Source organism: Rissa tridactyla, chromosome 4, assembly GCF_028500815.1.
Source record: "Rissa tridactyla isolate bRisTri1 chromosome 4, bRisTri1.patW.cur.20221130, whole genome shotgun sequence".
Lineage (NCBI taxonomy): Eukaryota > Metazoa > Chordata > Aves > Charadriiformes > Laridae > Rissa > Rissa tridactyla.
The window spans coordinates 44419227-44436750 of record NC_071469.1 but is presented as its reverse complement, the minus strand read 5'-3'; the positions used below and the strand labels follow the sequence as shown (position 1 = coordinate 44436750).

The 17524-nt window shown below is 41.3% G+C and overlaps 1 protein-coding gene across 1 annotated transcript in view; it reads right to left on the bottom strand.

Annotated features, from left to right (window-relative positions):
• The window catches only part of LOC128908210 (cytosolic phospholipase A2 epsilon-like), a 38375-nt gene that overhangs the window by 16422 nt on the left and 4429 nt on the right, over positions 1–17524 (bottom strand). Inside the window, exons 3-9 of the mRNA XM_054197912.1 lie at positions 14155–14230; positions 3974–4110; positions 3029–3157; positions 2307–2347; positions 1698–1740; positions 1215–1278; positions 107–276 (exon numbers count right to left, since the gene is read on the bottom strand). Of these exons, the coding sequence (XP_054053887.1) occupies positions 107–276; positions 1215–1278; positions 1698–1740; positions 2307–2347; positions 3029–3157; positions 3974–4110; positions 14155–14230 (660 nt within the window). The remainder of the gene's footprint in view (positions 1–106; positions 277–1214; positions 1279–1697; positions 1741–2306; positions 2348–3028; positions 3158–3973; positions 4111–14154; positions 14231–17524) is intronic.

Genomic DNA, 17524 nt, shown 5'->3' with positions numbered 1-17524 from the left:
TACTTTTTGGTTAAGACAGAAATATTCTCCTCTTTCTGCCTACTCACACGTAAAGGTCAGATCATAGGACTGTCTGTGTTGTCTACCATGTTCTGGAGTAACGTACAAAGGTGGGAAGCCTCCTCTTCTTTGTGAGCACAACATCCAGGGAGGGTTGCTTGTATTTGGCATAGTGGAAGAAAGTGGGATATGGGAGAAGGGAGCGGGAGTCACAGCCCACTGAAACTCTCTGGGTTTCTTCAAAGGATCCTCTCACTGTAAATGTTAGCTCATTCTCTAAAACAATGAGATAAAATGCACATAAAAATTACTTCTAATTGCAAAAAAGAGAGAAAGGGAAAAAAAGAAGCAAAAGATAGCTTTGAACAAACCCCTTCTCCTCTTCTTTTGTATTTGGAAAGCTGCCTTCTGAAAGTGATCCGTGACCCAAACGCTACAGGTGGTTGTATCTTTATAATGGGATGAACAAGAAGCCGGCTGGGAGCATGATGTGAATGGCACTGAATTTTAGACTGCTGCATTTCTATTGCAGTCGCATCATGACACAATGAATGCAACCAGGTACTTTGCATTGTAAATCATCCTCATCCCAGGCCTAATAATAAGCAACAGAAGTTCTCAGTCCCCTAGAATAAGATCTGACTCTGCAGCAGATGTTCCTATTTATATGAAGAGATGAGCTAATTCTGCCAGTGTGTGTTATGCATGCTCTTGAGATTGCCTACCAGATCCAGCCCCTCAGGGGATGTGAGCAGAGGAACTTCTAGATTCTGGATCTTGATCAGGGTCAGGCGGGCGCCAGCTGCTGAGCGGCTAACCCCTGCAAAAAATGAGGTGTTTCTGTGCATATGCAGAACTGTCAGAGAACCTGAGGGAAGTTAAGGCCAGGGACTATCACACCTAAAGAAGTAAGCTTCTTCAGGGCTTAGCAGTACTACAGGAGGGGTTTTCAGGAACTCATCTTGGTGTTTAGATACCTTCTGTACAAGCATCTGATATTGTTTCTAGTCTGGCACAAGGCTCCATGTGAAGTCAGAACCCTGAACCTACACCTACTGCAGAACGGGTGATGTTCCCTACTGCAAAGTTTTTACAAATCACAAATCACCTTAGATGTGGTCAATTAAAGACTTAGTATTTGGATGATGCGATTTCTAGGCGTTGTTGGAGAGGGTGAAATCACTAATATGCAGTTAAAGGATTAATAAACTTACTTGAAAAATGCTTCTTTTTCCTCCTGCTGTCCAAATGAACTTCCAAACAGGCTACTTCACGGCACTAGAACAGACATGATGGGGACAGAGAATTAGATTACTCATCCAGCCATCTCACCACCAGTGCTGGCCGATGTTGGTCATTATAGGAAGGATCACTGCTTGAATGTGGGAACCAGCTGTGTTGGAGACCTTCTACTAGACCCAGTGAAAGTGAGAATTAACTTCCTTGTCACGTGGGAAGATGGTGCTATGCTAAACATATTGTAATTTTCAATGGGTGCAGAAAAAGCAAAGGAAAATGCTATCAGTCTGAAGGCTCCTCTAAGGTCGTGCTGGCCTCCTCAAAGATAAAGCTCCTAAGAGAAAAACTATCACTACAGAATGAAGAACTGAAATGTTTCCCTCACTGCCATCATAGTCAGCTAAGGCAAGGGGTGATGTGGGAAGGAACACAAGAGAACAAAGAAAATAATAGTTTACCACTATTGCCCCATTTGTGATGATGGTTTCAGGAGGACCCCGGCTAGAAAACAAGAACAAATAATAAGTATTTCATAAACAATATAATCTGAACAGGACACATTTTTCTCTCTTAATTTTGTTGTTTTTTTTTTTTTTTTAATTTGCTCCTTCCTATTATTTGCAGAGGTATGCTCACTTTTCACTAGATGCCACATAACTACCTAGCAGAAAAGATTCAATTGCAATAAAGTACCTGGAAAGTGCTTGTAACAATGTTAATAGCACAGGTATGTCACAGATTGGGCAGCAGACAGATTCTCCTCAGTTGTGAGCTGCCCAGAGAATCCTCTCCAGAAAAACTATAGACTTACTGCATTGGGATTTACCAGCCCCAGAAAACCAACTCTGAACTATATAAGTAATATATAAGTTTTAAGATAAAGTCACAGAGTTAAAAATTCTGAACTCATTTTCCACATCGTGGCATTTTCCTTTCTTATAATGATTTGCTGATGCGCACATTAAGTTGGGAAAAAGGGTGAGTCTAGGTATTAAGATTATACTGGGTTCCCTCCACTGATGCACCACTCCAAGCTGGTGCTCCCATAATAATGGGGTTTTACTCACATGCTCTCCAATACAAACTCAACTTCCAGCTCCTCCCTCCTCTGAAAATGAAAGGAAAATAAAAGAAGCAGTGTCAATTAACATGTGCAGAGATTTGCAAGGTGACCTTCATTTTTGCAAGCACGCTTTCCTTTATGCTTTAATAAATAACAATACTCTATTTTGTGCTTACCATTGTCAGCATTAGAGGACAGAAGCAGCTTTTTCTTCCCCAAGGAAAAGAAGACTTCAATTGTACTAGCAGAACAAAGGGTGGTTGGTGCTTACAAGTCCCCTTAGTAAACCTTTATTTTTCACACTTTCTTCTCTGCCAGTTGCCATGTGCTGAACACAATATGCTAAGACTTAGTGTTTAGTAAAATATTGTGGAAAAGGGCCATTTCCATGTCCTTGTATTGTTTTTCTTTTTATAATCTTTGTGAGGATTAGATAAACTCTGTCACTTTCTGTCAGATTATTAAAAGTGAAAAGCTTCCCTAAAATTGCATCTGCTCTGGGCTTGTGAATTTGGCTGTAATCTGTGCCAGAGGAAGCCAACAGAAATTTGAGAAAGCCGTCTATTTTGTCACTGGCGTGCAATTTCCAAGATTCCAATAAATTTTGTTACATTTTTACCACCAAGCTGGTCCTGGTGGTAAAAGAGAGAAGAGACAGCACACCTCTTTAATCAGAGGGTAGAGAATGGACATCAAGATGTACTAAATGTCTGACTGAGCTCTTACCTGTGGATTTAGTGGGAATGCCGTAAACACTCTTTCTTTGAGGGGGATTTTAGCTACATCAAAAAGCACAATTGCATGGTCGTCATCGTGAATGATGTCATCATCAGAAACAGTAATTTCCAGAATATTCTGGGAAAAGAAATGAAAAATGTCCAATTTGTTAGCACATACTCAAGAAGTATGACGTTCTGCAGCTCTTTCAAGTTCAATGCCTGCTTTACAGAGAGGAAATAAAGAAGTATTGATGACAAAGTGTCACAAAGAAGAGTAAGAAAATGAGTGTAATCTTCTTTATAAGAAACAGATTCTAGTCTCATCAATTAGGGCTGAACTGGGATTTTTCTTGGGTGACATTTTATGCTTTTAAGTAGCTTTCACCAAAAATGCAATCTTTTAGGAAGGAACACGGATAGCCAGAAGTCCTATATTGCCCTTCATCAACAGGGGCAACAGAAGCTACTTCATACCAATAACCCCTTTCTATGTCCTTGGACTTTCCACTTTCAGCCACACATTCATAGGTATTTGAGTGTAGCATAATTATCAGCAGCAAACTTAGTAAAGATCTTAATTATACTAGAATTCATCAGCTTCCTAGCATTGACATGTCATTATTTCATGTCCTCTCAGGGAAAGATGTGTTTTTCAGTTATAGTGTTGTTTTGTATTTTCATTTCATAGTTTCTCTATGTTGTCACCCTGTCATTGGTCCCATTGTCCTTCTCCAAGGAGGTCAGGCTCACATTTCTGAAATATAAATAATAATTATCTAATAATTATCTGTTAGGAGAGAAGTGAATTCCAGCAAATTGTTTTGCTCCAGCTTGCTAGGGGAATTCTAAGTAAACTCAGAAAGGCATTAGAAGACATGACATCCTGGTTTGGGCTAAACTGAAAGAAGATGCATAGAGATGAGATAGAGAAGAGAGGTTTTGGGTTGTGTACCTTGACTTGTCTCTGTATCCGGAAGTAGAAAGTTTCATTCCACACGGGGTTTCTGCAGTTTTTGATGGTTTTGGTGTGGAATTTTTCATCTGAAGCTGTTGGCAACCAGAGGCTCACGTAGCAATCAGATTGGCTTACTATAGAAACATAGGCACAAAATATCTGGCAGTGGAAGCACAGCACAAAAAGTGGAGGCATTGAAGTGCTCGGTAGCTTGAACATGGCCAGTTGTTCCTGATATACATTGGCCAAACCAGGAAAATAGAAATCACACAGCTGGATAAAATTAATTTGTGTTTCATCACAACACCATTTTTAATAAGCAGCATATTCAAATAAGTGTGCATGATCCTACACATTTGAAAAAAAGACAGTCCTAGCCAGTGGATAGAACAATATGAATAGCCAGGAGTCTTATATTTCCCCATATCAACATTGTTTCATCTGTCTTCAAATTTGGCAGGAGGAGAAACTGTGACTGATGCAGCAGAGAATGAGCCTCAGACCCCAAGAGAGACTGGGTGTAAATTGTCTCTGTGGCAATTTAGCTTGTGAGAAATCTTAAAAGAATCATGTTTGAGTCTGATTCAGATAACAAATGTCTGGCATACCTGGTTATTAACGCTTCACAGTGGAAAATTAATTATTCCAGCTCCCTAGAGCATTGTCTCCTTAGGTGGGGTAGGAAGGGAGAGGCCTACCAGCAGTACAACTGCTTCTTCAGGAGGTCAATAGGTTGCTGGAACCTTTTCCTGGTGTTTTCTGATGCCTGAAACATGTAGAAGCTATTTCCTACTCCACATCTCTTCCCAGGCAATTGAAGTGGCAGAAAGGATTTGGATCTTGTGGATGAAGGGAGTGAGCCTGCACTTACTATAAGGGATCATCTCCCGTAGATCATGAACCAAGCAAACACCAAAGAGATTCTCAGACCTCGGACAGGAACTTTTCCAGAGGCAACTGGAAGGGCTGATCCATCCTGTTGTGCAAACACAGGATTTGGTGGGAAAAGAGGAGAAGGGGAGAAGACCGATCTCATGGCAGTCAACAGAGATAACTACCTCATGAGCAGAGAGATGAACACCTACTATTTGTAAGCATGGCACAGGTCTTGAGTCAGTTCCTCAAGGTTAAAAGACAGTTCATACTGGTGTCTTTGCTCAGCCTATCATATATATTGCTTGGAGATATTTTGCCTAAATACAAGATCTTGCCTGAAATCCAGAGGCCCAGTGACTGGGACTCCCCTGAGGACGATGCCTGTCAGGTAGGGAGATTCCCACGTAACTCTTCACACTGAATCCGAAGGAGTTTCTTGACACTGCTGGGAGTTTTCCCCCATGAAGGAGGTAGGTTGCCTTTCTGTCTTTGAAATTATTTCCACAGGCAACATTTCAGCATCTCATATTTTTGCGTAATCAAAGTCATAGGCTAATATATTGACTTTGGCAATTACCAGCATAAGATTCAATTTACAACACGCAGGAGGGCTGTGATTACCAATCTGTCTGATAACTAAAACATCTCCCCTCACTGTGCTGTCTAACGGCCTGCCAAGCTGTGACACTTGTCCTGATAAGTGGTATCGCTGGCTCTGATCTACAGAGTTTCTCAAGAGCACATAGGAAGCCTGTAAAAATGCCAAGAACTAAACATGGCTTCAGGCTGTCTAGACCATCCTGTCTCTCATTAATGCACTTAGCATTGCCGATCTGGAGTGTTCTGAAAACACGAATCCAGCATCCCCCAAACCACCAAAGTGTCTGAGATGGAATGTACTTCAGAAATGTTAAACTGATCTGAGACATAATTTCTGTCCTTTTCGATTAGTGACCATTAGTAGGGTGTAGGAAGGACACGTTTCTATATTTTTGCTGTAGTTGCAAAGGCCAATTCTTTTCTTTTCCTTTCTTTATCTTCTTAATGAAAACCAAGATGCTCTGTCCTTTTTTAAATTCCAGCTTTAAAACATGCAGTGTATCAAACAAGACTCATGATAGAACTGAGAAAGCTGGCAGTGCTAAAACTCTGACCCAAGCAGGACTGAACAGCTGCAGCATTTATTAATGTCTTTTGTTACTGTTTGATCTGGAATTTACAGACTTGTTGAAGTGTTTTCTTTAACAAAACATTTTTATGAGGCTACTTTCTAAAATTATTTTTCCATATGTGTGTTGCTGTCATAAATATTTACTTAAAACAAGGTATTGACAATTCTTTGCCAAACTGATGAAGTACAAGCTAGATAAATGGACAGTGAGGTGGATTAAAAACTGGCTGAACTGCCAGGCTCAAAGGATTTGCAGCAACAGCACAAAGTCCAGCTGGAGGCCAGTCACTAGTGGTGTACCCCAGGGGCTGATACTGGAGCCAGTGCTGTTTAACATCTTTATTAACGATGTGGGTGGTGGGACAGAGAGCACCTAGCAGGTGGTAGAAAACTGGGAGGAGTAGTCGACACACCACATGGCTGCGCTGCCATTCAGAGGACCTGGACAGGCTGGAGAACTGGGCCAACATGTGCCTCATGAAGTTCAGCAAGGGAAACACAAAGTCCCGAACACGAAGACGAATAAACCCATGCACCAGAGCAGACTAGGGGCTGACTGGCTATAAAGCAGCTCTGCAGTGAAGGACCTGTGCATTTTGGTGGTCACCAGGTTAAACACGAGCCAGACAATGGGCCCTTGTGGCAAACAAGGCCAGCAGCCTCCTGGGCTGCATTGGGAGGAGTGTTCCCAGCAGGTGGAGGGTGATCCTTCCTCTCTACTCAATGCTGGCAAGACCACATTTCTGGATTCCCCAGTACAGGAGAAGTAAAGACATACTGGAATGAGTCTAGCAAAAATCCACAAAGAAGGTGGGGAGATTGGAGTATCTGCCATATGGGGAGAGGCTGAGAGAGCTGGGACTCTTCAGCCTGGAGCAGAGAAGGCTCAGGGGGATCATATTGATGTATGTAAATACCTGATTTGTGTGGAAGGGGGAGGAAAATAAAGAAGTCAGATTCTTCTCAGTGGTGGCCAGCAAAAGGTAAGAGGTAGTGGACACAAACCAAAATATAGAAAATCCCATATAAACATAAGGAAAACTTTTTTTTACCATGAGGGTGGTCAAACACTCGCACAGGTTGCCCAGAGAGGTTGTGAAGTCTCCATCCTTGGAGATGTTCCTGACTGGACATGTCTCTGAGCAACCTGCGGTAGCTAACCCTCCTTTTGAGCTGGGGGCTGGACTAAGTGATCTCCAGAGGTGCTTTCGCACCTCAGCCACTCTGTGCAATTCTGCAATATCAAGGCTAGATGGTCACAAACAAATTACATATAATTGTTAGTAACTACTGAGTGCAAATTTGACCTTGAAGATGAGGTGAGATGAAACCACTAGGACAAAGCGTGTCCTCTTCCTTTGGAGAAAGGGAGCTATGTGATACATAGTTTTGCCACAATTCATCTACAGTCCCTACTGATGGGGAGGGATTATTGTTCCCCATAAAATTCCTGTGATTTACTATATTTTCCCTGAATTGTACAGACAGTATCAGCTATTCCCCTTGCTGTGACTCTAACTGAGCTTATGCATTTCTGTAGAAGTGGCAGTTCACTTGAAGCCAGGCTAAGCCGTGAGGCGAACAGTGGGACAAATGAAAAAAATCAGAGGGTAGTTGTATGTCTGCTGAATGCTATGAAAGCTATGATACTCTCATTACGTGGGAGCACTTGAAATGACTAAACAGCTTTTTTCGCTCTCTCTTATCCATGAAAAAAGTGTACAGAAGAGCTACTGAAAATCTTCCAGTTTATTCATTGCTACCTGGGAGCTAATACAAAAAAATTATATTTGCATTTTTTTCGTGCTCTGGATTTAATGCAATTGCTGGGCATCATTAGCAGTTTCATGCCATGCCAGGCCCTTACGTCAGTATGTGTGTTGCAACTTCATTCCCTGATGATATAATACCACCCCATGTCGATGCTGAGACATCTGAACTCAGAGTCTCTTTGGAAGTCCTGATATCCTTTCCCAGTTTTTAACAACTTCTGATTCAATTGCATTTGTGTGTTGGTGGGACTATTTCTCATCTCTGTCTACAAGCTAAAGGTGGGCTAAAAATTCAGGACTGAACTCAGAAGTTCAGAATCGCAGCCGGATGCTTGCTCTTCTGTGAGAGCACAGTCCTGTGACATGTTCCTGAAATGAACTGTCACATGCTAAAATCATTCATCTCCACCACAAGTAAGAAGAAAATTACAGCACTGAAAGACAAAGCATATAAGAAAAACTAGTCTCATAAGAATAATGAATGTAAATATAAAATCCCATCTGTCCTGTTACTGCATTTCATAATGCCAAAAAGAAGAAATAATTTTCTCCCAGTGAATTCCTCTCCACCTGCACAGACAGGTTCCCCTTGAATTTGAGTTTACTACAGCTTCACCCAAAAGGAGGAGGAGAGCCGCTCCCATTTCTCAATCATCAGACGTGCTCTCTGGGGAAATTTTCCCTCACCAGCATAGCATGATGCAAACAATATTAAGATGTTACCTCCAACTGCTGTCCATCTCAGAGCTGATTTGAACTGAACTCTCTCTGTCCTCTGAAGTATCCAGATGCAACACTCGTTTTTAAGTGTAATATTACTCTCTGTAGCTTCCTTGTGGAAATAATAAAGGCTCATAGATCTACCATGCTTAATCAGTGATGTCCTCTACCAGTAATGGACAGAGTCCCGTGTGAATGAGCCCTCCATCCTGTCCAGCCATTTCAGTGAGTGGCAAAGTAGGGTTTGGTCTCTGGAGCAGACACAGTGGGTGCAGTACCTGCTGCAGCTACAGAGAAAAGCTTTTGTACCCTGGGTCACCTCTACCTCTTGCGCCAATGGCGCTGCTTGCATTCTTGAGGCAGGACCATGAGTATTGCCTGTACGAGGTGTATTCTCCCTAATTTGCTTTCATTTATTTTCCATGGCAAAAATAACCCCCGATGTCTTTGAAAAACCACTCTGATTTGCAAAGACTCTAGGTGTTTCATCCCAGAACTGACTAATTTCTTCTGAATGGATAAAAGAGCTTCCACAAAATAATTTCTTAAGCTGGGAGAGGAGAAAGGCTCTGAGCTCCTTTTTTATAAATATGCAAGCTCTTTCTTCATCCGAGGATAAAAAATGAAAGGAAGATCCAAAACCAAAAGGAAGGGTAAAGGGAGTGGTGTGATTGTTCTGACCTCCAAGATAAGACCAACAAGTTTCCTTTGATAGCCAAGACAGCTTCCACATGCACTTGATTTCTACAGTTAGAAAATATACCTGATAAACACAGTCACGTTTCAAAACCCGCCAAGATTTCACCTTGCCCTACCTCAGCTCTGACAACTTCATCACAGGGATCCCCCTACCCACAGCCTCTTGAACTGGCATGACAACACCTAGCAGAGAATTTTCTATCCCACGAGGAAATCACCTGTCAGCCTGAAACACACCCCAAGTAATTTCTCAGTGGGACATACAGCTCAAATTCACCTCTGCAGTCCACGCAGAGCGTGGAAACACCCAGCACCAGTGAGGCTGAGTATGACAAGCCAGACCTGACACCCCTCCTCTTTCACCCCTGCTGCGTTAAGGAGCCCGAAGATGCTCTCCAGTAGCAAAGGTCAGCTCTTGGTATGTGGTTTCAACCGGTACCCACCGAGGCTGCCACGGTTTCGCTGGGCAGCCTGTCACAGAGACACCTTTACTCAGGTCTTCTGGGTTATGCAAGATCCATTAGAATCCAAGAGATTTTTGCTCTTTCACGTTGTACTAAATCATAGCAGGGAGGGACACATCGCTGCAGGTCTGTGTCACCGGCATTGCCCAAGGACCTGGGAGAGGTCTGCTTCCACTAGCGGTATCTCAGGACATTCTCCTTGTGCCAGATGAGGCAGATCCCCTCACTGATTGTCTGTTTGTCCACAGGAGTAGGGTAAGGGCGTCGGCTCCAGCTGTGAGCTTTAGGGGCTGCCGTAAACCAGCAAGTATACACTAATGATGGGGAAGATGGACCAGGCTGGGAGCTTGGTGCAACTCTGTGTGGCCACCAAATAACTCATTTGTTTAAGGTGAGAAGCTGGAAGTTTTGGGAGAACCTGTGTCACCCTGGTCCTCCTCTCCCATCCCTTGGCTCCTTTCTCATCCTTTTGGGAAACAAACTCACTGGAAGGGGTGTTAGCAGCAAGGGAAGTGGCTAATACACTGTTTTGCCTGCCACCCTATCCTGGCCAGATATTCCTCCTACACATAGGGAATTCTCTTGGAGAAGTGATGCCATTAATAGAGTCAACAAACACGAGCTTTTGTGAAAGCCTCTGACACTAGCACTAACCTCCAGCTGAGGAGGAGCAAGTGAACACACCAATGTCCAAAAAAAGTCATTCTTTTACCTGAGGCTGCCTGCAGTCTTGGACTGAGGAGGGGAATACCACTGCAAAGTACGTGCCAGACTTTAAGAGTCCCATAATCTTCACTGGAATTGCTTCCTTTCTAGCATGCCCACCACCTCCCCAGCCTAACTGAATACAAGCATTCGAGCCTGGTGATGACGCTCAGCACCTGCAGGGCAGCAGGATGAGTGTAAGTGATCTTATCTGGGCGTCCGCCTCTCTAGTGCCCACAGTGAGATCAGGGAGTGCCAGAAATGTGTGTTTGAGTCTGACCCACGATTACAAATTGGCATAAAGGTCAGTTAGGAATACAGTGAAAACTAATTAGCTCAGGTCTGTCAAGAGAATTTGCATATAAGATAGGATAGAAACCAGTTGTATGAAGTATGAAGCAAGTGTCAGAGTTGAACATTACCTAACTATAGAGGAGCCCGCAAAAGTAGTGGAGTGACTGTAGGTTTATGAAAAGGGCTAATTGATCCATTGAGGAGGAGCAGGATGCTTTCTTTTTGTTTCAGTTTTCTTCTTTGTATGAAAACAGATGCAATCATTTCAAGCTCCATCAGCATGTGCCATATACAGGCAAAGTTGTAGCATCAGGTTTCAGGATAAGCTGGGACCCCATCCCAGGTTTGCGAAACAAGCATCCCATAGATCTTGAGGTGCATGTTTAAAAAATACTCAGAATCAAGTTGTGTGCACACGATAGTGACAAAGTGTCACTGGAAGCATATAGAAAGTGGTGTTCTCTGAAACCAGGATTTGGCAAGTCAAGGAAAATACAAAAAACTTTAATCACCAAATGACCTGTCATGACTGCACTTGCCAAAAACTGAGAGAAAAATCAGGGAAATTGAGCGTGTTTTAGTGAAGTGAAGGTGAACAGAAACTTGAGCAAGCAGATAACTGCGTGCTTAGAAAGATGGGAAGCCAGCACGTGGGCAGAAAAAGCAAGTCATAGAAGCTGCTGCACTTGGTTGGAAAAGTGGCTTGTTCCTGGATTTCATACTTGGAAGATGAAAATCTAGGGAAGTCTGAAATATGTTATCACAAAAATTGTCAGCCTTCTAATGATATCTCACAGTCAGATAGCACCTGTATCAGCTACTTATAATCCATTTTCCAGGGAAAAAGATCATATTGCTGAGACAAGGCTAGGTAAACACCATTTTCTAATTCTCAAGAGCACACGTTAGCAAGTGTAGCTATTTTAGTTTTCTGATACTTCAAATACTTTCAAATGTTAAAACATTAAGGGCATCAGTATCAATGCAAAATCAAGCACTTAAAAATTATAAGATATCTTTTTGCATTGTACTGAAGTATTGCAATCACATGGTATCATGCTATTTTTCCTGAGAGACTCCAGCTTCTTTGAGAGAGCACGGGCAGGTGCTGCTCAGTCAACAAAGAGCTATTTAATATTTTATTATCTTGTTCAATGGCACGCTGGTTTAGAGTGCTCCATTATGGTGTATCATCCTTAATAAACAGGCCCAAAGTCACAGAGAACCTGGGGAATTACTGACAGAAAGGAGAGAAAGACATCCTTTTCTTCACCTGCTGGTCTCCAAATCTTGTTTACTGGTTACTAGCAAAAGAATCTGAAGCTACTTCTCACTGTTTCTAGGACTTACCTCACATCTTAAGTTAGGATTCCTCTATACATAATAAGAGACAACCCCTTTCGAAATGAGCACATCACCTAAGTAGACAAGAGAGCGCAAACGTGTGGGAGAAGATATTCTGTTATCCATGTTTTATAGATAGGGCAAGAGAGGCACAGAGTGTTTGGATGACTTGCCTAAACTTATACAACCAGCCTGTAGTCAGAGTTAAAAATTGAGCCCACACTTCTTGATCCCTGCTCCAGAGTTATACATTTTGGCGATAATGGAAATTTTCTAGATGACTGCATGCCATTATGCAATACAACTTCTGAAATCCCACTGTCCTCAGGATGGAGGACAAGGATATAACAGTAATACTATTTTCTGAGAACGCAGCATCATTTTACTTTGTGCAATCCCCTTGCATAAGCTGATGAATCACGGTTCTTATCTTGTCATTCAATTTCCATTCTAGATCAAAGGTGATACTAAAAGAAATTAAATCAGCACTTTAAAGGAATGAAGCTAAGATCTTGCATGCATGTGCAGTGCTTCATAGTTGTGAAAAAGAACAGAAATTAATTTGCTATCCTATGATGGTGTTCCATTCTCTGCAACCCAGTATTACAGAACATGTGAATTGAACACTTCTCTCCATTTGGCTGGAAAATTGACAATGGTGACATACACATTCTTGAAACACCAAAATGAGTGGAATACAAAGAGGTGTTGAGAAATTTTCCTTGTAGAATATTGTTCCATCAGAAGACGAAAACAAATGGTAGTGTTTGGGATGAAGATGTTGCTGTCTCTGAATTATCCAGTGGAAGTCAAGTGGTGCTCGCTTAGAGAAAACAAGAAGGTACTCTGCCATGCCCTTAGCCTTCCTCAAAGTCTGTTTGATGACTTGCTGCCTCATGGAAAGATGGACTTTTAGAGTTGCCTGTCTGCTGGTGAGGAATCTAGTCCAAAGTAGTCTTCTGAAGCAAAACCTGTTAAGGTTTCCAGGCCAAAGCAATCTGGAGCAGAGCTGCTGGTTTAATGGCAGCATGAGGCACCTCATCTTATTTCTTGTGAAAAGTTGTGTCTGTCATAGATATTGTCTGAGCTTCTAAGTCCAGAGACTGTATCAAGCCAAGCTGAAAGTCCTTGACATGCGATGTACAGCTGTTTGCTCCGACAACTTTGGTAACTGCACTGAAACCACCACATTTTGGAGTACCGTAGCTAAAGAATTCACTCTTGGTCTGTGCAAACAACAATTGTAAATGACTTTTCATTTTGATGGATCCTCTAGCTGTACTAAAAATATTAAAAAGTGGGAAGACAGAGGAGTGACGTAACATGTTATGTGAAATGTTGAGCAGTGGAGAGGCTCTGGTGCTAGTGAACTTCAGCACAACCTCAAAAAAAGGAAAGAAAATGCATGGCAAAAGAAGGAAGAACAGTATGGGATATGCAAAACTGTAGTTATTACTGACCTGCCAAGTTCATGAGGCACACGTAGGAATGGCAGGAGAAAATTCTCCAGAGAAAAACCTTTGTGGAACTGGAGCCTGGCCAAATACCACACATTTTCAGAACACTTTGTGTGTAGGCTGTAACATACCATGTACTCCAGTCCCCAAAAGTTTTCTGTTATACGTCTATCAGTGGGGAACAAGAGTCAGAAACATCCATAAAGACATGGCTCCTCAGGAGAGGACACTATACACCTCACAACTTCTAAGATGTGGCAGGGCTCTTCAGGGCAAAAAATTTAGAGCAACTGCTGTGTAAAGATTTCAGGCCCGTATTCTATGTATTTGTTATAGACATGGGATATAAACTCCTGGGTATGAAAACTTGTGTTAGGATATTTTCACACCTCTGAAATGGCTAATTTGTCTGTTCTTTGCTGACTGATGAAAGTCTTAAAGATTTAGTCAACACCCTATCTGGCACTGACCTTTTGCCGAATTCTTAAAAATACCCCAAACAACAAAAAAACTCTGAAATTGTAAATAAATATTCTGTGGCAGAAATTGGCTTTGATTGTGATTTTTTTGCTGGTACTATTTCTGTGGTTTGCATTTGTGCAGTGACTAGCACAAGCAGGGACTGATTCAGTAATTTTAGAACTGTATAATGTCAGTGAGAAAATCTGGTACTTACAAAAATCTGCCTGATGAGCATTTCTCAACTTTATGATTCTTACAGTCAGCAGGGAGTAAGGTGACATTTCTTCCTGCTGAAAAAAATAACAAAGGAGATATGCTTTAAAGTTTGGGATACGTGTATTTATTTTAATGACAACGAAACACTGAAAGGAACTTTCTCCACAAACTTCATTGGCCCCTAAAGTCTGCAGTCACCTAAGCATACAAACAGAAAGTGTGGAAGGAGAAGATGAATAGGAAAGGGGAGACAGGAGGTAAGTTGAGAAAGTTAAGTTAGCCAGCTACATTAAATCATACACGCAGTCATCAGCATCCAGTACAACACCACAAAACTGAGTGAATCACAAAACAGAAATGCTGCAATTTTGGTTGAAAAAAAAAAAAAAGAGATCCTTTTAGGTTTTCCCACTTGTTTTAAAAAGAATAATTTTCATGATGGAGAGGCGTCTACAGATTAGTATTAACATGTTAAGGAATGTCTCAAGCCACCAGGGAAATACATAGCTGTGGACAAGAGCTCCCAGCTTGCTTTGTGGAAACAGTTGTTTTCCTTACCAAATGTGGTTTTCTGATTGATAGACATGGAGTACTATAACAAAGTACATGATTTTGACTACAGTCCATCTCAAAGACGGCTACCTCCAGTTCCGTGTTGAAGATGCCAGGCCTGACCAACTGGGTCTGTAAAAGCTGTGCCAATTACATGTGCTTTAGGGATTTTACATCTTCAGGCAACATGATCATCATGTCCAGCAGCAGCAGCTAGAGCGTCTACGGTATCAGCAGAAAGATGTGGAAAATTATCAGAGCTTACAGTGGCTGCAGCAGAGATGGCTGTCTGGATTCCCTAACTGTGGGAACAGTTGTGGAAATTTTGTCAGAATAGCTGAAGTTTATAGAAAGGAGAGAGTCGCACCGTGGTCGTACACAACAGACCGAATGAAAAGAGCAAATCAGCACTGGGGGTGCCTACCTCTATCATAATTTAGGAACAGAAGCAGAAGAAAAGGAGGAATTTCAGAGATTTCAAACTATATTGAGTAATAAATTCCCAAGCTGATGTATGATTATAATGGGAATTGGTCTCATTACATAGTTGGGGTAACACAGTAAGACTGCAGTGAATGCCAGAGTACAAGGGTCTGCACAGGAAATAAAATACTCTTTCAAAGTCTGTCAAATCCTGAAGCGGGTATGCAGTTGTTACATAGATGTTATCATACGACGATGTTATCAGCAGATTCTGAATTGGCTGTCTCCGGTAAGAGGGGAAGATATAAAAAGTATCACACATATATCAAAAAGTGACCTTGTGAGACTCAGGTTATGGAATAATAATGATTATTTTAAGGACTTCTCAGTAAAGCATCAATAAAACAGTATGTTATAACATGAAAATGAGGTAGATTTGTGAATACAGAAGTGTTAGTTTGCAGTTCTAATAGCAAAGGTCTGTGGAAGTTATAAAATTACCAAGCTAATTATGATGACACTTGCAGATTTGCAGAAAGATATGCAGCCAAATACTGAAGGCACAGTATGTCTTGGGGTAAAGAAATAGGTGGCCACTTCTGTGATGTGGAGGCCTGACGGTAGTCACTCATATTCAGGAAGAGGTCAAGGAGGAGTTGACTTAATGGCAGAAGGCAAACAGATCAATAATTCTTTCTAAAGTCACTTCAGAAAACAACAAAAGGCAGCCAAAGTAAGAATCTGTTGTGAAAGCTAATGACAAAAAGTTTGAAAAGATTATCTGAAATGACAGAGGAGTGCTGGTAGAAGATGATGAAATAATTAGGAGATGTTATCTATTTTCTGAGAAACTTCAATTAAAATAACAGGAAGAAACTCTCGAGTGAAATAAGAGAAAGCACATTCATAGGTGCTGCTACTGTGACAAAAGTCAGACTACTAAAAAGGTCAAATCAGTGAGACAAGACAGTACATCAGCTGAAGTGTGTAAGGCATTGGACCACAGGGAATTCATCATGACAAAATTTAGCTTAACCTTCCAAATCATCTCCGTCTCCATAAGGATGAAAGACATGAATGTCATAAAAGTCATTTGCAAAAAATTGCAGTAATTCTCAAGCTATGAAGTTATCCAATGAAATGGCAAGAATTAATTTTTGAGAAAATGCTGGATAGTTTAAAACCATATTAAATAAAAGTTAACCAGTGCCTAAAATAACCATAAAGCTTTGCCCATGAGCTCAAGCTTATAACTAGGAATAGTACTGTCAGAATGTTTTCAGTAAGTTGGCTAGTTAAAATGCTAATATTTTTTTACTGTGAGGTACAGAAGCAGCACACCCAAAACAACAAGAGGGCTATTCAGTGCTGAACAAATGCATTCTCTTTATCAGGCTACAAGGAGTAGAAGATATCGGCTTCTGGGTGGGTGCATTCCAAAACTAAATAGGAAATTAATCACTGTTGCTTAAAGTCATATGTAGGGCACAGGATATTTTATAGGGCTGTCTGTTCTAAACAGGGGAGGTAAGAGCTCAACATTATCAGCTCCACACTATTGTTTCAACCATTACTGTTACACCGCTCCTTTTTCATCAGCAAGGAATAACTCCGTGCCTTCTTACCTCAACCTGTTTTGTTCTTAAAGAACAAACACTCGTTGGGTTTGTCCATTTGTTTCTATACCTTCCTCAAAACTAGTAGTCAAATTGGAGAAATACATAAAAACCTCAGCAGATATGTTTCAGGAGAAACAAAGGAAAGAGTTAAAGGAATTGCATTTAGTATTGGTGCTGTCTTAGCCTTCTTTAATGGCACCAGTCCTTCAGTCAGCATTTTGTAACAAGTGTTTTTAAAGATTGTCAGAGACACGTATGAACTACCATGACTTTTTAAGAACTAGAATGACAGAAACAAGCGTGGTTTCTGCGAAGACACGTCAACACCAAGCACCAGTTCTCCGCCCATTCCTAAGTGCCATTGCAGCAGACTAGAATAGAGGTTATGTGAAGAACGCATCACAAGAACCTCATATTTTCATGTAAATGAAGACAAACTGATGAGAGACTTAGAGTAATGGAGGGCTATATTAGGAGGGAAAATAAACCAACCCCAAAACAATAGAAGTAACCCTGTGTTTCCATTAAGGAGAGTAAAATACTACAGAGATTAGATAGTGTTAAAGATTATACAAGGGTTCAAACACTTAATTTCTTGTGGTATCATGGTGAGAAAGGGGATGGGGATATTTGGTGTCACTGGAAGATGGCTTGGTGCAAAGAGCAGGTGTTTATTTAAATTTGAAGAGCTTGTCAAGGGAACAGTAGGGCAGCATACTCATCAGACACAATGTACAGATTAGAAATTTGATTGAAAGAGAAGCAAGAATTATT